The following is a 24886-nucleotide window of genomic DNA, read 5'->3' as shown; positions in this document are numbered from 1 at the left end:
TGTAGTTATGGCTGTGGGGTGTTGTCTTAGAAACAGGGACTGAATGGCTATAGTTGTGGCTGTGGGGTGGTGGTGTCTTAGGAACAGGGGCTGAATGACTGTAGTTTCGGCTGTGGGGTGGTGGTGTCTTAGGAAAAGGGGCTGAATGACTGTAGTTTCGGCTGTGGGGTGGTGGTGTCTTAGGAACAGGAGCTGAATGACTGTAGTTGTGGCTGCGGGGTGTTGTCTTACGAACAGGGGCTGAATGACTGTAGTAGTGGCTGTGTGGTGGTGTCTTAGGAACAGGAGCTGAATGACTGTAGTAGTGGCTGTGGGGTGGTGATGTCTTAGGAACAGGGGCTGAATGACTGTAGTAGTGGCTGTGGGGTGGTGTTGTCTTAGGAACAGGGGCTGAATAACTGTAGTTTCGGCTGTGGGGCGGGAGACTCTCACCAGGGTGATGTCTCTGGAAGCAGCCGCAGCGCTCATGTGCAGACTGGGCTGGCGGACCGAGCTGCTGCAGTCCAGGGCCCGGGCGAAGGTGCCTACCGAGCTGCCCGTTCAGAAATAAGAGAGGAGAATCCAGATCAGTGAAGAACTAACAGCAGATCCATATACTACAGCTCTAGCCAAAAGCAAATATCTGCTAACAGCCTGTGGGCGAGAACTTTTAATTACAAGGTGTTATGAAAAGCATTACGTAAGAAATTGCAATATGGCCCATTATGCAAGAGCCATCCCTCTGCGATTTTGCGCAAGATTTTATGCAATCTGTTTGTTTAACTTAGGGAAATCAACCGTATTTGTAAATCAAAAACATTTTACTTATATATTCATTCTCATATTTTCTGAACCAGCAGTCTTCTCACTTCCCGCTATGCTAACTTCTACAGGCAGGCATGTGTGAAGATGAACCTTACCATGTTTATTTGTGGTACAGACTTGGGCCTGGATTAAATCCCTAAACCACAACGCACTTTTTGCTTCACTGAGCAAAACATTTAACCAAGAGTTCTGTGCAGTGGCTTTTTAAAACATTACATGCTGGGTAGACCCTGTGTAAGAAAGACATAATGAAGCCTAAATGTATAACTCAAAATTTATGAATAATGCCTTTTGGCATTATGACCAGGAACTGATAGGATTCTAGGAACTGATAGGATTCCAGTGCTGCTTACTGCACTATGACCAGGAACTGATAGGATTCCAGTGCTGCTTAGCGCACTATGACCAGGAACTGATAGGATTCCAGTGCTGCTTACCGCGCTATGACCGGGAACTGATAGGATTCCAGTGCTGCTTAGCGCACTATGACCGGGAACTGAAAGGATTGGTGCTGCTTACCGCACTATGACCAGGAACTGATAGGATTCCAGTGCTGCTTACCGCGCTATGACCAGGAACTGATAGGATTCCAGTGCTGCTTAGCGCACTATGACCGGGAACTGAAAGGATTGGTGCTGCTTACCGCACTATGACCAGGAACTGATAGGATTCCAGTGCTGCTTACCGCGCTATGACCAGGAACTGATAGGATTCCAGTGCTGCTTAGCGCACTATGACCGGGAACTGAAAGGATTGGTGCTGCTTACCACACTATGACCAGGAACTGATAGGATTCCAGTGCTGCTTACCGCACTATGACCAGGAACTGATAGGATTCCAGTGCTGCTTACCACGCTATGACCAGGAACTGATAGGATTCCAGTGCTGCTTACCGCACTATGACCAGGAACTGATAGGATTCCAGTGCTGCTTACCGCACTATGACCAGGAACTGATAGGATTGGTGCTGCTTACCGCACTATGACCAGGAACTGATAGGATTCCAGTGCTGCTTACCGCACTATGACCAGGAACTGATAGGATTGGTGCTGCTTACCGCGCTATGACCAGGAACTGATCGATCTGCTTGTCTGTGAGCTGGCTCTCCGGCTCCCACACCTGGGTCTCCAGTTCTGCCTGGTTTCTCCCATCATCCTCTCCTGCACAAACCAGGATTTTCACACTGAGTACAAACACTTCTTTCTTTTACAGGACATGAGGACAAATTAAACAAACTTCTGTTTTGCACCATCTTTCTTGGTTACCTATGGCAGAGGTTTCCAAATCCTGGTGTATTTTGAAACCTCCCATATTTTGGTGATGCGAATAACATCCCCACCCAGAAAGGTAACTGTTTTTAAATGAAGGTCAGAGGGGTCTTCTCCATAAAATTGGAATTTCAGGACAATTCCATATTTGGCAACTCAGTGCTGCCTCTCTGCCTCTGTGTAGTTTTCCATTAGCAGAGGATGAAAAAGCATCTGCTAAAGTCTGATAAACAAATTAGGATGCAGAAGTGCCACTCACAGAAAGACCAAGTACCACTCACAGCGAGAGAGCTACAACCTGGAGTTTAGACCATTACAGGGGACAAAAACTCAGCAAGTCACATTTGTATAGTTGCACACTGATATAATGTTGAGAGCTGCCATTTTCAGGCTTCTCTCAGACTTCTGTCAAAAATTTGCAATTAACATGTGAAAACATGCCGTAAACAATCCTATGACATATGATTTAGAACATCTAAAGCTTAATATGTCAAAGCTATATTAGTTGCAGATACAATCGTGTAATTCTGAGCATTCTATGAAAGACTACATGTAAAATAAAATAATCATAAATTAAATAATCTTACACACATTTTAAGGATCATTGTAAATGTCTGTGCAAACACAATGCTCTTCATAAATCAAGAATAAAAATGCAAGTATGATAATCATACAGCGATAGAGAGTTTCATGTTTTGTTTTTTTTGTTTTTGTTTTTTGCATTGGTGTAATTATCAACAAACAAATGGCACCAAAACCAAACATTGTTTAACAAACTGATCCCATGGTTGTGTAGAAACCCCTCTGAACAAACTGTAAGTGCTAATACATGCTTGAAAAGGTAAACATGAAATAAGAATTTAATACGATTAATTGCAGAATATATTTTTTAGTATAGACAATTTCACATCACAGAATAGAAAATGATTCACATTAAATTTCATATTTTCATATTTAAATTATTCTTAATGGTGAACATTTGTAGGATTTGTACACAAGTGTAACACAATTTACCATATATAAAGTATAAGCATACATGTATAATTGTTAAACTAGTGGCTCACCCTCCTTCAGCAGGTCAGTGATGTCGGCTTGAAATCGGGGGCCAACGCGGATCTCCCCTTTGTCAGCCAGCAGGGTCTTCTGCTGGGGGTCGTACACCAAACAGTAGAAGAAGCAATCCTGTGGGAGGCCGCAATCATGGAAAAACAGCCACAGACAGAGACATTTAGAGACCCTAGAGCACTCATCCAGTGGTGGAAAAACCAAAATAAGAAGGTTTTGAGGCCAATATCATCAGCATATTCACACCAAGCAAGTCATGGCACTCATATTGAACCCTGTGCTCCTGCAACACTACACTCAGTGAGGTCTGGAGAGGGTAGGTGGCAGTGTAGCATAATGGTGAACAGAACTTGTGGTCTAGTCTGAGGATTGGACTCCCCGGTAGGTATGGAACTGCTGCTACACGCTTGAGCAAGCTACTCAACTTAAATTAGTCCTGTAAATAATATTACATAAAATAACATAACATAACATTATGTGATATTATATGACATGACATATAACATGACATATAACTAAAACATAACATATAACACATAACATAAGATAACGATGAGAACAATTCTTTCACCCCAACAATGCCCACCATTTTCCTACCACTAAAGGGTACCCAGTGCTCTTTGTTTAATTACAAACTCGACAGAATCTAGTACCGTATCAAGCCTGGTCTTGAAAACCCCCAGTTTCTGCCTTTATTACATGACCTGGCAAGCTATTCCACACGACTACTCTTTGTGTATTAATCTCTTTTATGAATTTAAAAGTGGGTGGTTATAGGTCATCTTCTATTCCATCCATTAGTGTTACAGCCACTGTATGTTACATTTGGAGAAGGTGGGCCCGTGATTTCAGTTAGTGGTGCACCCAATAAATTTAATTCAAAGCCTGTGTGTGATTGCTTTGTGCTTTTCCCGCCCATCCACAGCCCAAAGAAATTCCAGCAAGTTTCCAACAGGACAAATAAATGATCCAGACCATCATTCAGTGGAGAACAAACCACAGACAGCTGAAGCTATTCTTATCAAATCTTTAATATCATTCATAAATTTTCCTTTGATACATTTTCCAAGGACTCATATACCCTTGGCGGATCGCTCTTAAATAACTCATTAGCTTAACAAGCTTGCTCATACAGGTCGCTTTACCAGGGCAAATGTTTCATTTATCCGGGTTGTTTTTGGCTTCTACGTTTCAGTGCTCTAACAGGGCCAACCACTCTGGAGGCGTGGCCTAACAGCCCAGGGCCTCGGCAAACCCAGCCCTCCACAGCAGCCGTGTGACCTGGCGGAGGGAAACTGAACCGTGGCCAGAGAGGCCTCAGCCACGGGAGAGGGAACCCCGGAAGTCATTCATCTCCCAGGGGCAAAACAAAATCCTTCCTGAGACAATAACGATAATTCAAAACACTGATTGAGTGGGTGGTTGAGCAAATCTTAATGTATATATCCAGATTTTCCTATCCTCATATGTGTTTTTTTCAGTACGACCAGTGTCCACAGTGAAAGCTGTGGACCATTGGTCATCTTCTTCTTCAAGAGTTACATCCATCGGGTGTTGACCAAATTATTCCATTCAAAAAGTAGTGAGCTCAGCAGGTTAGAAGCATGGCAGCTTCTGTTTTTCACTGGTAGCAAGCGAGGATGCATGTACACTGATATTGGAGAAGCATATTTCCCTTGAATTGGTTTAATGTTGGCTCTCAGGGAAATATCAACATGCTTGTTGGTACACATATTAAATATTAAATTTTATACACATATAAAAATAGTTTTCCTCATTACACGTAGTATTTTCCCCGATTTAGTTTAATCTTACTTGAAGCCTTCCAGGGGAAAGTCCAATATGCTTGTTGGTACACACAGCCACTGATCCATGTAATGTCAGGATGGCCTCAAGCTGACTAGATGAATGCCTTTTTCCGGTAGCCGAAAGTTGTTACACAGGCATAATGTCAGCTGGAAACCACCTTACTAGCTGTTGGTGTATGGTTCTTTTGGAGATTTTCTGCTGCGACTCCCTGAATTATTCATGCATGCTTGTGTGGATGGGTGGGAGAGCTTCTAGAGTAGAGCCATACCGCCAAACATAACTTATTGCCTTTAAGATTGTTAATAAAGATGGAAGCCCTATCTCCTATTCTAGGAAATACTGTAAGTATACTTAAAATGGGCAAATTTAGTTATAAAGTATTTTATAACTAAGTACTTAAAATATATTTCAAATATACCTGAAAAATTAACTTGATGCACTTAATAGACGACTTAAAGTGTAAGTGCCTTATTTTTTTCATATTAAAAAACGTCATGTGAGATACCTTTTCACACTGGCATATTTGTAGCACTATCGATTCAATGTGTGACTATTCTCTATATTTTCCACTGGTGGTGTTGGGTGTGAGTATTCAAATATGATGATGCACGCACAGGAGCTTGCATGATGAATGCAAAACAGCAAGTGTCTAAAAAGTGTATTTAAAATTAGATTTGATATGTTGCACAATATTAATATGTCATATGACATTGTGGTTGTCTCTAGGCAGTCTTCGTATTGTCTTCTAAGAAAAATAAGCACTCGATGTGCTCCTAGTAAATAGCTTCATTTGGAATGGAATTTGTAGTGTGAAAGTGAACTTTTGTGACAACCAGTCACCACAGATGTTGCCAAATCCACCAAAACTGAAAAATGCCACTTAAAAAAACGTTTAGGTACTATTTTTGTAAAGGAACACGAGTGAGGCATATTCATGAAAAGCTTTTTTCATAAGAAATTGCAATCTGCAAGTTAAAATCCTTGCACATCGCTTTTGTGAAACAAGCCCCAGTTTGCGTGGCCAACGCATTCATCCTGAGGTGCTGATATTCAATGCGCCGGTCGTTTAGCTGCTGTGTTTACACTGATGAAGGTCTGGATGAGTACTTGAGCCAGGAGCCCAACCAAAGTGTCTCAACCCACTACACGTTGGTGAGCTCACAGTGCGCGCTTGGTTTGCACAGATGCCCCTCCCCCTTCGATGAGCGGGAGGGGTCCTGATACGCACCTCTTTCTCCAGGTACGAGAACAAAGCCTCTGTTTCATTCAGCAGGGTGACACAGCATTTCCCCCTGCGAAACACACACAGAGCTGAGTGCTGGGAAGACAGTACAACAGCACCGAACTCAGAGCAAGTGGGTGGGATCACGGTAAACATGCGTCATGGCGGACACAGCTGATTGGATCTGCATGCCTGGGAAATGGATGGGGCCTATTCGTCTTAGAGGCTGGTCCCCAAGATCGACATGGTCTGCTCTTTATGTTTCCATCTTAAAATCAACGAGGCGTTCAGACCCAAAAAACCAGGTGAGTTGAGGTGAGTAATCAGCCATTTTAATTGATTAATTAAGTGCCAGGAGTACCTAAGAGAAGCAGCAGACTTGGAAGTCCTGCAGGACCAGGTTGGAGACCCTTGCCCCAACAGTTGGGCAAAGGGGTGAATCCTATAGGTCACCTTTTGTCCGGCTATGGGTGGGGCTTGTGCATTACCAGACTTGACTGGCAAGTGCTTGATCTGTACATCTTTTCAGTATCTGAATGGCTAGGAGCTTTCCCCAGTGCACAAAGTCAGATCAGATCTAGGGAACACTAGTTATCAGTTATCAGTTAACAGTAGTTATAACAGTAGCGTATATCAGCAGAGAGGCTCGGTGTGAAGGGGTGTGGCCTGCGCAATACCGTATGTGAGTGGCAGGTAGGGACTCCAGCTGTCGGGAGAGGAAGAGCTCTCTGTGCTTGAGCTGATGCCTCTGTTTGTCGCTGAGCTGCTGTAAGCTCTCCCCCTCCATCTCCTCTTCCAGGTCCTCTGTAAGCATAGTGATAGAGCATCACACACACTGTACCCCACAAACCCTATTCACACACTGTACCCCACAAACCCTGTTCACACACTGTACCCCACAAACCCTGTTCACACACTGTACCCCACAAACCCTATTCACACAGTGTACCCCACAATAGAGCATCACACACACTGTACCCCACAAACTCTATTCACACAGTGTATCCCACAATAGAGCCATCACACACACTGTACCCCACAAACCATATTCACACAGTGTACCCCACAAAAGAGCCATCACACACTGTGCCCCACAAAGCCTATTCACACAGTGTACCCCACAAACCCCATTTACACACACATACAAATACACCATACCCAAGCAACCCCATTCACACATATAGTACCCCACAAACCCCATTCACACCCACATACTGACTGTACCCCATAAAAAACCCATTCACACACATTCACAATGTACCCCACACTCTCCATTCACACACACTATACACCACAAACCCCATTCACACACACACACACAAACAGTACCCCACAAACCCTATTCACACACAATGCCCTTTACCCCACAAATCCCATGTAGTGCAAGGGTGTAGGTTTACTGACTCAGGATTAGTCATCAGTATGGGGTGTTGGGTCAGGACACGGAAAGAGGACACCCATTTATCTTCTTTTAATAAAGCACCGCACATGATAGTACAAAGCCACATACATTTTCGTCTTCTATTCTTGTGGGTGTGGCTTAATAGTAGGAATGATTTGTGATGATGACAGATGTGCGGTCGTAAAGGGGGCTGGAGATCTATATTTACTAAATTAATTACCATCACTCCATATTACTAGTAAGCATCTATATTTATATTAATTTGGTATTATGCACAGAATACAGTACAGATCATTTAGGATGATATATTACTCTAATAATTAGGTACAATACATTAAACAGGAATAATATGGTAAATAATATTACTGTAAATATAAATAATAACATACAAAGCCACAAGAGGTAATTAAGGGGGCAAGCCTACTTGCACCCTATACTGGACATGAATGAAGAAGAGGGTAAAAGGTGATTGTCTTCCAAGCCTAAGATCTTTGCAAAAAAGTTTGATGAATTGAAAGTTCATGTCACGTGAATGAGCTCCATAGAAAACATTGCTGACAATTCCGAATATTCCAGTTCTGGTGGCGGCCTTGTTTTTTTTTTTTGTTGCACAAAACAACTTTTCTGTTACAAATTCAGTTAACACAGTTAACTTCATCCACTACTTCAACATTATTTAATTGAAAACTATTTACTGTTCTAAAAACTTATTGGGGCACAAATTGAACACTCTCCTTAATAGGATTCATACAATATTCAGTGAATATAGATCCCAACATCTGATTTAGACTGAACTCTCTTGTGGCAGCCATGTTTTTCTACAAAGCAACTTTAAAATGAGGTTAAAACAAAAACAAACTTGATCTGTGCCAAGTATCATGCCAGTATCAAATATGCTTCATGAGAAGAAGATTTATCAGTATTATTTTTCAATATAATTGATATATATTCTCTTAACAGCTTTGTTTTTCAGGTATTGACAACATTCTCGTTTTGTCTTGTTCATAATGCTAAGCCCTTTCATTCAGAATATTAAGCCAATAGACCAAATCTGAATTTAATTACAGTGACATAATTTTTATATTTAAAAATGGCCAGCAAATGCAGATTATATTGAATGTTTTCAATATAATTGACTGTGTTCAAACTTTGTACATATCTATGTCATAGGTACATATCTATGTCTATGTCTGTTGATGCAGACCAAGTTTGAAAATAATTAGCATAATGATGACTGACATAGCCTCATTTACTTATCTAGCTATTTATGGCACTGATATATTTATAGATACATGTAGCGTGGTTGTGTTTTTAATGTCAATTGGCCTTACAGCTCATGAGAGGCAGAGTAAGTACTTTTTTATGATTATGATTGAAAACGATTAGCTTAAAGATAAAAGACAGCCTCATTCACATATTGTGTTGTTTATGGTACTGATTCATTTGCATGTAGAACGGTTGTTTTATAATGTAGGAACTTTTTGTTTTCATGTGAGCATGAACATGTTAGGGACCAGTACACATATACTACATAATTTTTTTTTCGTCATTTGGATCATGAAAATGAGATTTTTTTTGTGCTTCCCACAAAATTCAAAATAGGAGAAAATCTAATGAGTGCATCGAATGAGTGCATCATTTTTTTTTTATTTTACTTGAATGTTCCTGGAAAAGGAAATAAGGCTGAATAATAATATAAATAACAATAACAATAGGGTGCAAGCCCCTTTCTTCCTCACTGTCTGAGAGCTGAGCTTTATATAAAGTCCAGCTCTGATGGACTTCACTTCGCATTCCCATGTTCTTCTGAAATGTGGTGCATTGCGTGGGTTGAACCAGAACCTGCCATTTCACCAATAGAATCTATTGATCGGTAATCATTGCTTCGAAGCTAGCTTGGAGCTCTGAATGCCGTCCTCGGAAATTAGTCCACGAAAGAATCTCAAATAGGATACCATGATGAGTGGTGTACTGTCATAAGGCCACCAGGAATGTATCCTTATTCATGTACTGAAGAACGTCAAAGTGGACACTTCTTGTGGTCATGTATTTGAAGATAATGACCCATCTCTTCACACCTGAGGAGAAATAGTCCAACGCAATCCATCCCAATAGAACAGAAGGCTCTGGCTGGCTTCAAGAGACATAGATGTGCTTCTGAGAGATTTTCAATTTTTGGGATTGTTGGCTTCCCTCTCCACTTGTGGCATTCAGGGCAAGTACGCTGATGGCAGCGCATTGCCTTGAGGCCTTTAAATATCCAGAACTCCACAAACACTCTCTCTGATCCAGGGTGGCTTACTGTAGTTTCATGCTTGCAGATGATGAGATTAGTAGTTGGACGCTTCAGGTCTAGCACAATGGGGCGTACTACATCGACATCCAAGTGATCTAACTGGCAGAGGCCTCCTCTAACACAAATGAAACCATTAGCGATGTCATACTCTGATGCAAGATTAAGTATCCTGTTACAGGTTGGGACATACCAGTCTTTCTACAGGTTGACAATTCACCTCCTCTTCAAAGCTCTCCTGCTGGGCTCGCTCAAGGATGCTGGTTTGAGCTTCCTCATATTCATCAGCTATTGGTTCACCAAAAATTGAGGCCTCCCCATGAAGGCCTCTGCAGGTTGTTTCGAGAAGGGACTCAAATGTTCAATACATGTCAGGGGTCTGTAGCTGTGTGGCAGAGGTTGAGCCACAGAACAAGGGTTTCCTTAAACCTTGTAAGTCTTCAAGATTCTCTGCAGAGGGTTTAAAAGGCCATGTGTCTGGAGGCTGATGCAGGAATTCAGGACCTTGACCTATTCTCTTTGGCAAGGTCTTTTAAGGTCATCCATCTTGTAGGATCATCAGCGGGATTATTCTGTGAATCTACATATTGCCAGGAGCTGTTGTCCACAAGCTCTTGTATCTCCACCACACGTGTTCTGACAAAGACCTTGAACTGGCAAGATTCAGACTGCATTCAGGTCAGTGCTGTGGTACAATATGTCCAGAGAATGGCGTCTCAGATCTTTAGAGTCAGCTCCTCCTGTATCCGCTTGGTGAGCTGGGCTCCTATGAGGCCTACACTTAGCTCTAGCCTCGTCATGGACCGCTGTTTTCTCAGAGCCATCTGGCTAGCATGAAAGCCAGATGCCTTTTACCTGTGTGATCTTTGCACAGGTGCACAACAGAACTCTCTTTTGTGATGCTTTGGAGACGTACGTAAGAAACAGAATGATACTGTACACACACTCCATTCACACACAATGACAACCCAAATGTATAATACCCCATGCACACATCCTCTAAGCATTTTTCCAGGCGAAGATTCCACTCCAAGGTATGTCACAATGTTTACTACGCAGCAGTGTCCACTTACACAACTGAATCAGCTTGGATTCAGTAACAGTGTTCCAGCTGGGACCCGAGCCAGCACCATGTCAAGCGGGATTACAAAGCACGACCGGCAGTATGACCTCAGCCTTACACAGAGACGCAGTAGCACCGCACTTCGGAAAGGAAAACGTTGCTCCGTGATCACACATTGTCAGTGAGGCCACATATTTTGATGCCCCACTGATGCGAAATGCCCCTGACTGCATCAGCAGTGCTGACCTTTCAGCAAATGGGCCATTCTTTCAAAAACAGTTCCTTTTTATAACACACTAAACAGGCATGCTTTTTCTGACAGAACATATACTTGGCATGAACACATTTGTGTTTTATTGGACAAGCTGCAAAATGCGATCCCATGCCATGGCTACAGTGTTGTGTGATTCATGTTAGCTGCTTTGGTGATTTTATGCAAATATATGGTCATTTTCCCCCTCTGAACAAAGACTTGATGTAGCCCCTCTGAAGTACCCTTTCAAGTTCCTAATATGGCTGCCTGAGGGTTCATGGTAACCCTCTGTTGTTGTTGCTAAGTGAAGCAGGAAATAGATTTGATTACATGGCTGGTAGGAGTCATGTGACTGGGAATTCTATCATCTTCCCTTGGAGCAGAGCCAGGATGGCAGCAGGAGGAGGGGTGTGAGGGAGGGAGGGGTTGTAAAGGAGAGAGCAGGGGCAAGAAGGGCAGAGACAGCTCCCCAGTGTCTCCAGTGATGTAATAAATCCAGTTACGTGTGTGTATACAGACACTAATAAAGCACAATTAGCGTGTGTTGGGTGTGGGAGAGTGGGAGTTTAGGAGTCCCATTGCCCCTAATGTTCCCTATTTATGAGGGAGATGCAGTAGATGAGCTTCACTTGCCCGATGCACAACATTTACTCAGGCACACGAGTGGCACGGAATTGAAGTGGCAGGAAGTGTTGCGAGGCAACGACAATATTTTTTTGGATGCAAAGTGGCAGGATGAGCCGAAATGGGAAGGCCAAGCTGGTTTAACAGAGCGCGTGCAGCTGGCAAGCAGGGGCAGACACAGTGCCCGTGTCCCGAGCCTGGCAGAAGCCCTAAACCGCTGCCGAACGCCGGGCAGCGCCCAGCATGGCAGTCATGACAGGGCAAATAAAGCCCAGCCGGTGCGCACTGTGCACTCCCCCTACCTCACTTCCTGCCGTTCAGACGCCGTGCGTATAAATTAAGCCCCCCCCTCTATTTTAAAAGTTCCTGGTTTGGGTTCCTATTTGCTGAGAGAACCCCTTTGAGCCAGGAGCCCACGGACAGGGAAGCAACTTTTCTAGTACTCAGTCTGTGGCTGTGCTGCTGACTTTTCTACTGCTCAGTCTGTGGCTGTGTTGCTGACTTTCCTAGTGCTCAGGCTGTGGCTGTGCTGCTGACTTTTCTAGTGCTCAGTTTGTGGCTGTGCTGCTGACTTTTCTAGTCCTCAGTCTGTGCCTGTGCTGCTGACTTTTCTAGTGCTCAGGCTGTGGCTGTGCTGCTGACTTTTCTAGTGCTCAGTTTGTGGCTGTGCTGCTGACATTTCTAGTGCTCAGTCTGTGGCCACGAAGAGTGAGGGGAATATTGAGTGCAAATGAAAAACCACATATCAATCCAGTGAGTAGAAACATGATAATACCATGTGCTGTTTTGACATTCTACTAATTAATCCTGGATAATTCACTGGACTCAGCATTGATTCAATCTGGCCTGTCTGGAATCTGTCCAGAAACTTCACAGAGAATGCTTGCAGTGATGCAGGTAGTTAGTTAAATGAAATAATTGCAATGCCCTTAGTTGTGGAGTATTCATTCCATAAAAATATAAAGTATACTATTCTCACAGGACTACAGCAGGAAAGCAAAATAATAATAAGTGAAAGTAATATTTCAAAACATAACTGCGTCTACAAAATTATCCATTGACATTCACACCCATGAAATACTGTCAGACACTGTGCTGTGTACCTGCATTCTTAGGACTCATTCCATGCTAGCTAGCTAAAGTCAATTCCTCTTGCTAATTCTGTCATTCATGTCAGCACGCTAGATTCCTAAGTCAAAGCTTAGAATACCCTGTGCCAGATCCCAAATTATTGCTAATTATTACCAAATCTTGGGAAATTATTTAAATGTGGCATAAATTACTATCCTTCCATATTGGTCGTTGCATGTATTGCCCACACTGAAGTAATTATCCGTTACATTGTCCCTTGTAGAGGGTGGGACAAAACTGCACATCAGATTACCAAATATCTAACACCACCAAAAACATGCTAATTAATTTATTGAATGGAATTCCAAAACCAAATAACATTTTAACGGTCAATTGCCCTGTTATTAGTTGAAAAACTAGAAAATGACTACATTTAGTGAGCCAGTGGGCAGCATTGCATTTGAAACTGGCGCGTTGTCACACTGGCCCCCCCAGCCTTTCCCTCCCGCGCCCCCCTCCGCCGATCCGCTCGGAGCCTGCTTACACAGCTGACGGCGTCGGGGTTAAGCGGCTCGCTTGCCTGAGCCTCCCCACGGGGGACTTCAGGCGGGTTTGGGGTTCGGGACGCTAACAGCTGAGCGGCGGGGTGCGAAACTCAGCAGATGCTGCGGGGACGCCAGCCGCCCCCGGTCGGCGGGTCCCCACCGCCGCGGGATTTCCACCGCCGGCACTCGCGGAGACCCCGGAGAGCCGCGAGGGGATTTCTGCGCGCGGGTTTCTGGAAACATCCGTCTTTTACAGTCAGCGGGAACGGCAGCGAGCTCCCTGTGAGCTGTGGGCCACATTAACTGTCAGCCTGCCTGCTTTTCACAGCAGCGCTGCTGCAGAGCACATCGTACACTATCCCGCAAGCGTGAATGCAGTGTGCAAAGTGCACCGTGCACAGCCTGACCACACTTTTCACAAATGCTACACAGGGTTATAAACGTAAACTGGTTAATTCTGCATAGAAATTGGGCAGAAGTCCACTCATATAGCATACTCCGGTCTGCTAATGACATTAACTGCGACAAAGGGTGAGGACTTAGGCAGTCCTTAGCCAATCAAAGGGAGAGGACTCATGCAGTCCTTAGCCAACCAAAGGGAGAGGACTCATCCAGTCCTTAGCCAATCAAAGGGAGAGGACTCATGCAGTCCTTAGCCAATCAAAGGGAGAGGACTCATGCAGTCCTTAGCCAATCAAAGGGAGAGGACTCATGCAGTCCATAGCCAATCAAAGGGAGAGGATTAATGCAGTCCATAGCCAATCAAAGGGAGAGGACTCATGCAGTCCTTAGCCAATCAAAGGGAGAGGACTCATACAGTCCTGAGCCAATCAAAGCCAAACTGTAGGAGTTGTCATCGGCAAGCACAAGTATGAACAGTGAATGAATCTTGTACTTGCACCAGCTGTGTCCATCTGAAACACAGGCTGACTAAACCAGCACTAACCCCCTTGATATGGGCCTTACGACCCACAAATGCTTAAAAGCTGAAAACCCACAAATGCTCTTGTAGACATCTATGAAATGGGTTTTCTGGACACAACTGCCTAAATGATGCAATCCCTTCCAATGTGGTACCCCCCGAGTGTAAACACCAACATTATTCACAGTGCTTCTCCTCTTCCTCCCCTGCAGCTCCTCCTAATCTGCCTGTTGCCACGCGGTAAGAGCGTGAAGCTTCATGTCCCTCACGATAGGTGGAGCTGGCAGGTGTGTGCACTCAGTCACTGGCATGTCTGAACCAATCACAGGTCTCTGTAGTCCACATCAAAGTGTACTAGTTAACACCAGTGAGACACTGCTAACATACAACAGCTCCACCCCATTTTGGGGTTCGTGAAGCTTCACTATGTCCTATCCCCATGCCCTCCTGTGACCCTTCATGCCTGCAGTCTTCTAGGACCTCCTCCCCTACCCCACCAGTAGCTTACATCCAACCACCCACACTCCCCAGCCCCACCAACCCTTGAACTCAAAGCAAAAGACAACACCGCCATTTATTTTCCAAACACTTCTCACCAGTAAAATCAGCAATCCGAAAAGGCACTTTATCAGAAATTAGAATGTATTAATAACTGTTCTTTATTGAAACGTCTGTGTCTGATGTGTCTGTGTCTGTGTGTGATCTGGAAAGCCGCCCATGTCTGCAAATAAATTGTGGGGAGTGTGTGTGTGTGTGTGTGTGTGTGCCCGTGTGTGTGTGTGTGCATGTATGTGCATGTGTGTGTGTGTGTGTGTGTGTCCATCCGCCCGTATGCCTTTGGAGCAAAGGGTATGAGCTTTGTCCTTCTTGCACTCTACCGAGGGGCTGGGAATGGGTAGCCATACTGGCTGCAAACCAATCTGCAAAAATGGGGTTGCTGCATTATAAAATAACCTAGTTCCATTGTGCCTGCTGTTTTTTATCCCACAATTCACTGCAACCTGCTGCGCTGTTTTTGTATGTTCATCTATTGTTTGATTAAAATGATCTGACCCACAATCCAAGCTGGTTTCTGTTTTCTGTTCAAACACAGGTTTGAGCCAAAACCAGGGCTGCCACAGTCACATGACTTGGGTCTTTGAACCCCCACCACTCATCAGAAATACTCCAGACCCTGCTGCGCCACCATTTAACACTGCCACGAAGGAGACGGCTGTTTCAAACGCTTCCAAACTGTTAGAACAATGTTGCCAGCGTGCTCTGAGCACGTGCAGGACCCCATATCTGAAGGCCAAACTTACTGGCGTGCTTGTCTGCCAAAGCGATGAGGTTGCTGGGGATGTCCCTCCTTCGGTAGAAGCACACCACCTTGGCTTCCACGTTGCCATTGGCCGTCTGCAGGAGGAGGAGGAGGAGGAAGAAGAGGAAGTGAGGCACAGCATCTTACCAAACAGCTCACACAATGGTCATCACACTCGACTCTCCTAAGGAAGTAAGGACGCTCTGTTTCTGTTATCCAGGCTTTATTTGACTTATTAATTACTCCACTCAGCTGAGTTAAAATGGTCTATACCATTAACTACATTCCCCAAAGTGCAACAGAGATATGTGAAATATACTTCATCTTTGATGACTGTTAGAAATTTCAACCAGGGTGAATGACCTGTGCAATTAAGAAGAGAGTATACAATTAAGGGTGCGCAGTGTGAACCAGCATACACGGGCACCACAGGGGACCGTTTAGAACATTACCGATAATCACAACACCATACGGTTGTGGGGGAGGATTCATTCATTTTATTGTTCTCCAGAGAGCAGCTTGCATTGTGCGCAGTTTGGAACAAGCATACTTCCTTCAAACCCGCAACCTTTCTGAACCACTTGAAGATTAAATCACAGATAAAGAAAGGTCATTCCCTAAGGACTGAGGGTCAAGGAGAGGTTGATGCCGGGTAATTCAGTCTCAGCCAACCCACCGGTTGGAAAAAGAGGGGTCTGTGGACTGATCCAGTCCCTGTGGGCTAAATATGGCAAATCTATTGGTTTGACTCATACTGCGCAATCCCTGTTTAATACCCTGTTTAATACCTAATACCAGCACAAGGGTGGCCACAGCAAACATCTACCAAACATACGAACATATGCCCACATTTCATTTTATTTGATTTTTATCCACAGCACAAATGCTGAATTACATTCATACATACATACATACATACATACATACATACATACTTAGTTACACGCTACACACAAACACACACACACACGCACACACACACATATATATGTACATAGAGTGTACCATAATCTTTGGGACAAAGACATGTTTTTTCTCTGTACTCCACAATTTTAGATTTGTAATCAAACAATGAACATGTTGTTAAATCACAGATTCTCAGCTTGTATTGCAGGTCATTTGTTCATTTATTAATTTTTTACTCAGATGTGTTCATTGCTTCTCACTTGCTTAGTGCAGGTATTAGACAGCTTTCAATATCTATTCTTGACTCAAGGCTTTTTATTGCCTTTGGTGTCTGTTATTGCCGTATGTTAACACAAGCACCAGAGTTGTGCCAATGAAAGTTAAGGAAGCCATTATGAGGCTGAAAAATCAAAATAACAATCAGAGACATAAGCCAAACCATAGACTTACCAAAATCAAATGTTTGGAACATCATTAAGAAGAAAGAGAGTACTGGTGAGTTCTGTAATCATACAGGGCCTGGTTAGTCAAGGAAGACCTGTACAGTTGATGACTAAACAATTCTCAATGTTCACCATCATGAAGCCAAAAACCTGACCCACAGATCAAAAACACTCTTCAGGAGGCAGGCATAGATGAGTCAGTGACTACTGTCCAGTGTTCACAGAAGACCTCATGAACAGAACTACAGAGGCTACACTGCAAGAAGCAAACCACTAGCTTCAAAAAACGGACGGCTAAGTTTACTAAGAAGTACCTGAAAGAGCTTGCAGAGTTCTGGAAAAAAAACTCTCGAGGACAGATAAGACCAAGATTCACTTGTATCAGCGAGATGGCAAGAGCAGAGTGTGGAGGCCAAAAGGAACTGCCCAAGATTCAAAGCATACCATAATTATCTGTGAAACATAGTGGTGGGGGTCTTATGGTTTGGGCATGAATGGCTACCACAGGTGTTCAACTGGGTCGAGATCAGGTGACTGCGAAGGCCATAGCATATGATTCACATCCTTTTCATACCCATCAAACCATTCAGTGACCTCTCGTGCCCTGTGGATGGGGGCCTTGTCATCCTGAATAGACCATTCCCATCAGGATAGAAATGTTTCATCATAGGATAAAGGTTATCACTCAGAATAACTTTGTATTAATTTGCAGTGACCTTTCCCTCTAAGGGGTCAAGTGGACCCAAACCATGCCAGGTAAATTCCCCCACAGCGTAACAGAGCCACCGGACCCCCTCACTGTAGGGGTCAAGCATTCAGGCCTGTATCATTGTGTCACACGCCAGAGAGAGCACACCTACACAAACACAAAATAAAATAAACGACCCTCTTCTCCCTTCCCCCTCAAGGGTTCCGGGCAAAAAACTCTGTAGCTGACCCGCCTTCCTGGCTGGGTCCAGCTCCTCCAGCATCCCAGTTGAGGATTACTTCTCTCGGCTTTTGTGCTCAAACAAAAACGAAATGAAAATCATAACTGCGCTCTCGGTGTGAGCTCCCAGTCTCAGCCCCTAACTGTGGACAGCAGCACAGTTTAAGCACCTGGGCTGATTAGCTAACGCAGCCCAGGTGCGTGTGCCCTCTCCACCAGAGGGCACACGCAGCAGCCGAAACCAATCCGCTTCTCCGGCGGACCGACTGCCACACATTGTTTTTGGACAGTTCCTGCAGGGCCCTTTTTTTTTTTTTTCCTCCATGGCTCTAAATACAAGATCCAACTCCGGCTCGAACATATAATGTGTACCCAATGATTCAAGGGCACTTGTTTGTTCACTTTTTCGGACCAGGAGTGTGGGCAACATATGGAAGAAGTGTTCGTATCATTCCCGATCAGTTAACCAATCAATGTGAAAATGTGCAACGACCAGCTAAAATGGCCCATTTAGCTTGAAGAGTATATATGGATTTATATATTTTTTTAATGCATTGCATTATTATACATTTTTTACCCCTTAAAAAACCTTATCAGCATGTTTGGCTGACATTGTAGAATTAAATAATATAACATTGTAAAAACAATTGTAAAAAATGTAAAACAATATAATTGTAAGAGGGTGTACTTTCTTTTTCAAATCACAGTATACTGATTGTACACATTGTAATATATAGCTTTTATCTTTCCTAAGATATATTTTAAAATTCATACTTTTTGAAATTTTTAGTGTAACCACCTCTCTTGAAAACAAATCCCAAAGCAATCGTTGTGATGTGTGATCTTCTCTCCATGGCTGCTTATATTATGGGCACCCAAAGGAAAATAAAGTTACAACACTGTACCGTACCTTGTTGAGCTCCTCTATTCGTCTAACTGAATACGGATTGCTTGAGGAGTTTTCAAAGTAGACATAATCTGAAAGAAAAACACAAGAGTAAACGCTGTGAGCTGAATTATGGGTTTTAATCCTTGGGCTCTTGTCATTTGGAAAAACATACAATTATAAAAACAAATAGATATGAAAATTCAGAGTGATGCAAATAATTATTATAATAATACTTGTTGTACAGGAATGTAAAGTTATTATAGCGCATGGGAAAACATATTTCATTTAACATGGCCAGGTTGGCTTCAATGCTCTACATTACCAAACAAACAGGACATAAAGTTCAGTCTGTTAGATCCAGGAAATCTCCAGAAATAAATATATTGCATCCGACTTATAATGATCCAACAAACAAGAGATGGGGTTCCTAATTGCATGTGAAATACAATATAAAACTGCAGGGTTAAGTATGGCAACAGTGTAATAAACAATATAAACAATGATACAAAGTTTTAATGCTGTTAACAGCTTAGTCCTGTCTGTGAAACAATGCATGCGCTTTGTTCTAGCTTCACAGTGGACTGCTCTGAGGGAGAGAGAGAGAGAGAGATGCACAAAGGTGATGTGTTTATATGCCTGTTCCCCACACCCTGTTGAACAGTGAAAATTCACCAGTTCACAATGTGGTCCTGCAACACTTTGCAGGCACTTCAGCTATGCGATGATGTGCAGAACGGGACTAATTTGATAACGCGTGCCGCTAAGTCTCCAAAACTAGAAGAGCGCCTGGAAGTGTTGTCAGTGTGGAGAACACACTTCAACAGACGTCTCTGGCTTCAGAGGAAGTCTCTGGGGCCTATCGATAAAAAGATCTCCGCTTTATCTCTCTGCCTGCAGGGGGGACATTTATTTGACATTTTTCTCATGTTTATCCACAGAACCACCTGACACCCCCCCCCCCCTTTCCTGTGCTAGAATTTTCCTGTGATCATTGCTTCACAGATTCGCTGGGCTCTATATAATATGGATGGGCTGATATGGTGGGCTCAGCAGATACTGTGGTATGAACCATCCAGATAATATAACAATCAGTGCATCTGTTCAGCGGCGATAAAAAAAACAAGCCTACTGTCAGGGATTGAACTCCTGAGCTCAGAGGCTCTCTGTGGGGTATGGGCTATGCTGTCTGTGGAAAACATTTTTTCACAGGAAACAGTCTTGGGCTTTTCTTCTGTGTGGTCTGTCATTACAGATATGAGAAGCTGACAAACAGACAAGGGTCTCTATGGTTCATTGGCTGGTTACCAACCCAATCAGGTTTTCTTGACGCATATGGTGTAAAACCAAAACCATGTGTGCCTTTTGTTTACAAATTATTTAATGCCTAATGTTCTATTCTTGCAGTTTGGGAGGGCACAGACAGGCATGTATTCTCCTCCAGAAGGTCTTCTGTGAAGCCAATTCTTCTTTTCACACTGCAGTCCGCAAGCTGAGCTTGTACAGACAAAAGTCAGGGAAAGACACTTCATTTCAGCTTGAGAAAGCTGATTGTGATCGCGTCACTGACCAGCAGGGGTCACTGGTAAGCAATTATACACGGTCATTCCAGCTAGCTCAATCCTCCTTCCCTGGATGACATTACAGTCAATTATTTGTCTACTGGCAACAGTCAGCACTGGCACAGTCAGGATACAATACCAGTATCTGTTACCAGGCACTGTTCCTGTGTGTGGATGGGTCCCACAGACTGGTATCTGTTAAGGCTCTGTTCCAGTGTGTGGATGGGCCCCATGAACCCATTGTGTAATGATACTGCACAGTTAACCACGGAGTGACGGAAGGAAAATGTATAATTGTGTACAGCCACTGTGGTTATCCTGCAGGTAGGTTACATCACTTTCTCAACGCTGAAAGGACATGAATTGCCTCTATTTCTCTATGTTGGCACTGATTCACTGTGTGTTATTAGCTGAGGTCATGACCTTGAGGATATTTTCTATCAGTGCTATGAGAGAAATGAAAAAAAAAACGACCAACCAGGCCATGCAATGTCGTTGTCTATATATCTATATTTACACTCATGAATGCTTGAAGAACTATCCATTTGAGATGAACCCATTGCAACCAAAAGTAGAATCATGTTATATCATAGTACAGGGATGCCCAATCCTGTTCCCAGAGATGTACCATCCTGTACGTTTTCGCAACAACTCGAACAATGCACACCTCATTCAACAGCTAAAGATCTCATTGAGCTTCTAATCAGTAGAATCAGGTGTGTCAAATTAGGGTTGGAATGAAAACTTACAGGATGTTAGACCTCCAGGATCAGGATCAGGCACCCCTGTCATAGTCCATTGAAAGGAACGCACTTATATGCAATGTCCTCTTCAGTGAAGAGGTTTTGCCCCAGTGAATCAAGTAAATTTTGATAAATGTAAATTTTTATACATGTCTTCACTGAAGATGTAACAAACTAACCAGGTGTGATAGAATGCTCATTAATTCGGTAAAGAAACTCACACCATAATGAGTTTGGAGTAATCCAAAAAACAAGTGCAACAAGTGTTAACAAAGTGATTCATACACAGCTTGGCACACAAGACCATGTGGTACACAGCAAGAGGCTCACAATTAAAGATTTGAGATTGGGATGGCAGGTATGCTACTTTATATCAAAACTATGTGATCTGTTAGTCACTAAACGACTGTTAACAATTAGCCTACAAAATGCTGAAAAAATACTTCTGGTAAAAAAAAATTCACTTCCATATAGCAAAAACAGCTGTCAAAAGCCACATGCACCTCATAGAATGAATGATGCACAACTAAAAAATAACTCATCACCTTACCCGTGTTTATTATTATTTTCAGAAACACAGTCACAAGTAGGTTTTGAGATGGGCAACTAGGCTGGTTTCTATGTTTGCCAGGTGAGAGAAAAGGAACTAAATTACCTGTTTTTTTTAATTTATTTCTAACCAGTTCAGGAACGTTATGCTGCAGGTGGAACAAAAGAACAGAAATGTTGAAATTCTGATTCTGCTCGGAGCAAACGGATAGAAAAAAAATCAATTTTCATGCCCGGGCTCTGAGTGTAATATGTCCCTTCTGCCATTAGTGGTAATTTTACCACTAATGGCTAAATGTATTTCACATGCTAGACTGGCAGGATAATAGTTGAGAATGGGAAGCTTGCATCCAGACTCCTCAACACATTAGAAGTAGCGAGGAATTCTTATAGTTATTTTCAGCCCATTCGGAATGTAGTGCTAGTTCTCTTTTCTATAGTTTATCAGACCAACTGAAATGATCAATGAAATGATGGAGCCTAGGACAAAAGCGCTCACCGAACGTCCTGATCCTCCAGGCAATAACGACACTGTGATCATGATGTAAAACCAGACCAGCCGGCCCGGTGAGCCATGCCAGCCAGAGCCAGCCAGAGCCAGCCAGAGCCAGCCAGACACTGACCATGTGCCCTCAACGGTTCCATCTGGCGAAAGGTGGGGGAGGGGGAACAAATGTTCTCCTTCAGGATGGATTCCTTCATAATTAACCGGGGACAGCGAGCCCCAGATATGTCCAGACTCATTTGTGCAACAATGACAGACTATGACCATAATACTGCTTATTAGCCAAAAAAATAAAAATAAAAAATCAAAGTAATGTGTACCGTGGCTGCTGCTCAGCACAACAAAGGGAATGATGGAACATTGCTATTAATAGACTTCTGGAAGCCTCTAGAATCTACTTGCATAGGTCCAGCTCAAAGGACTAATAACTGTTTATGTGAAAAATAAAGGTGGATTTGTGTAAGACATGAAAAAACAAGAACTCAGATTCTGATTTAATCTTTTCAAAGCTAATATGTGATTCTATGCCCTTTCTTCTGAATAATGTCATATGTACACACTAATAGTATACATTATTTGACAGAATGGCGTATTGTATAAGATGTGACTTCTATAATGTATACAACTTGTAAACTGAAAAGTGTTTTTTTATTTTTTATTTAGGTGCATTTTTATTCTCCTGAAATGGGAAGTTGAAATGACCAGCGGACTGCAGTTGTAAGTCTCGGTGACCTCAGTAAGGAAATCATGAGCAACATCATGTGCTGATGAAGGTGTTTGGGAACAGCTCTGGGCTTCCAATCAGCAGCCCACAGCACCTCTGTGAAATGCAAGTGGCCTGAGCACGGAGCGCACCCCTACGCTCTGCGTCACACAGCCCAGTCGCAGCACACATTCATTCGCTGCCACCGAGAAAACGCATTTGCGCCGGATTGGCATGGAGATTTCTCCAGAAACAGCTGACCATGTCCACTGCTTTGATGCGGAGTGCATCCATTCAGAATAACTTAAGATGGCTTTTCTGCTCTCAAACCTTCACAGTGTAAACGCACTTCAAAATGCCATAGAGGTTTGCAGGTTAGCCATTCTGGGAAGAAGAGCCTCACTGTTTAAAGGAATAAATGTATTTTCAGTATGTTAAAAAGACTGCCAGTTAGCTTGACATTTAGTCACTGTGAGGCAATGTTTCTAAAAACAAATGATTGCTCTGGTGTGTACTTAAGACTTTGCAGTGATTTCAGTAAGAAATAGTTGCATACAACGAGCCAAAACATTGTGGTGTTTATGATATCTCGTGATGTTCACTGAAAATGATAGAAAATCATGACCAAAAGAAAAAAATAAAACATGACATCATATGTTTTCATGGATGTGAAAATTCCATTTGTATGAAAAACATATCTGACCTATGAAGAACATTAAGCATATAGAGTGCCCTCTGAATATATTTACACCCATAAAGAGCAACATATCAACATAATACAAGGCCTAATTATATTAGAAACTGAGATTTACATTACTATTCAAAGGTTTAGAGTCACTGAGAAATGTTTATGTTTATGAAAGAAACTGATACTTTTAGCATTAAATTGTTAAAATATACAACCAAGACATAGTAGTTTTATCAAATTTGTAGTTTGATCATGTTACAAATTTCTATTACTGTTTTGTACAATTTTCTATTACTGAAATTAAGCACACTGTTACCTCATCCTTAAATATTCATTCTAATGTGCTCATTGGTGCTAATGTGCTCACTATAGAAAGCACTCTCATTATATTAAGCACAGCTGCAAACAATTGTGCTGTTTAATAAAGCTAAAATAATAGATATTAATAAATATTTCTTTCAGTTGCTACAGTATCTAGTACACTGGAATTTCTGAAGTTCAATTTTGGTTTCAAAAATGGCCAAAAAGAAACAGCTTTCTCTAGACACTTGTCAGTCAATTGTTCTTCTGAGAGATGAAGGCTTTTCCATGCTTGAGATTGCCAAGAAACTGAATATTTCACTCAAAGGTGTGCACTGCTATTGTGAAAGAAGAGAGCAAACTGGATCTAAATAGGCCAGAAAAATAAGTGGAAGGCCCAGATGCACAACTGCATGAACATGTACATCAGAGTCTCTAGGTTGAGAAACAGACGCCTCACAGGTCCTCAACTGGCAGCTTCATCAAACAGTACTCGCCGAACATCAGTTTCATCCGCAACAGTGAAGAGGCGACTCTGGGATGCTGGCCTTATGGGCAAAGTTTCAAAGAAAAAGCCACTTCTGAAACAGCAAACTGGTTAAAATGAGCAAAACACAAATATTGAATGGTAGATGGTTGGAAAAGAGTGTTTTGGTTGGCATGCCAGTGTACTAGATACCGTAGCAACAGAAATAAATATATTTTGTAGCATAATTCAACAGCACAATTGTTTTCAGCTGAGCTTAATATAATGGGACTGCTTTCTCTAGTTCCAAATGAGTACATCAGCATGAATACTTAAGGATGAGGTAACAGTGTGCTGTTAGTACACTGGAGTAATGGCTACTGAAAATGGGGCTCATACATAAAGACTGAATTAGAAAACAGCTATTTCAAACAGTAATAGAAATTTGTAACATTATCGATATATTTTTTTGATAAATTTAAGGCTACCTTGCTGAATAAAATTATCAATTTCCTTCAAAAACATAATATATTAATACATATTTCTCAGTGATTCCAAACTCTTGA

General features: G+C 42.6%; 1 protein-coding gene across 9 annotated transcripts in view; it reads right to left on the bottom strand.

Moving 5' to 3' along the window:
* Nucleotides 1-24886, bottom strand: part of LOC118210442 (metastasis-associated protein MTA1-like) — a 67842-nt gene that overhangs the window by 30460 nt on the left and 12496 nt on the right. For 5 of the 9 annotated variants that reach the window (XM_035386644.1, XM_035386643.1, XM_035386640.1 and 2 more), the window contains 7 exons: nt 18829-18896; nt 15643-15736; nt 6846-6972; nt 6175-6238; nt 3137-3254; nt 1862-1964; nt 433-532 (listed from right to left, as the gene is read on the bottom strand). In XM_035386644.1, coding sequence (XP_035242535.1) covers nt 433-532; nt 1862-1964; nt 3137-3254; nt 6175-6238; nt 6846-6972; nt 15643-15736; nt 18829-18896 — 674 coding nt within the window. Of the gene's footprint in view, nt 1-432; nt 533-1861; nt 1965-3136; nt 3255-6174; nt 6239-6845; nt 6973-15642; nt 15737-16997; nt 17013-18828; nt 18897-24886 lie in introns of those variants that run through there. The other 4 variants (XM_035386648.1, XM_035386647.1, XM_035386646.1 and 1 more) reach the window with 2 other exon arrangements.

The sequence above is a fragment of the Anguilla anguilla genome, chromosome 12 (genome assembly GCF_013347855.1).
Source record: "Anguilla anguilla isolate fAngAng1 chromosome 12, fAngAng1.pri, whole genome shotgun sequence".
Lineage (NCBI taxonomy): Eukaryota > Metazoa > Chordata > Actinopteri > Anguilliformes > Anguillidae > Anguilla > Anguilla anguilla.
This window is presented reverse-complemented; position numbering and strand designations above follow the sequence as displayed.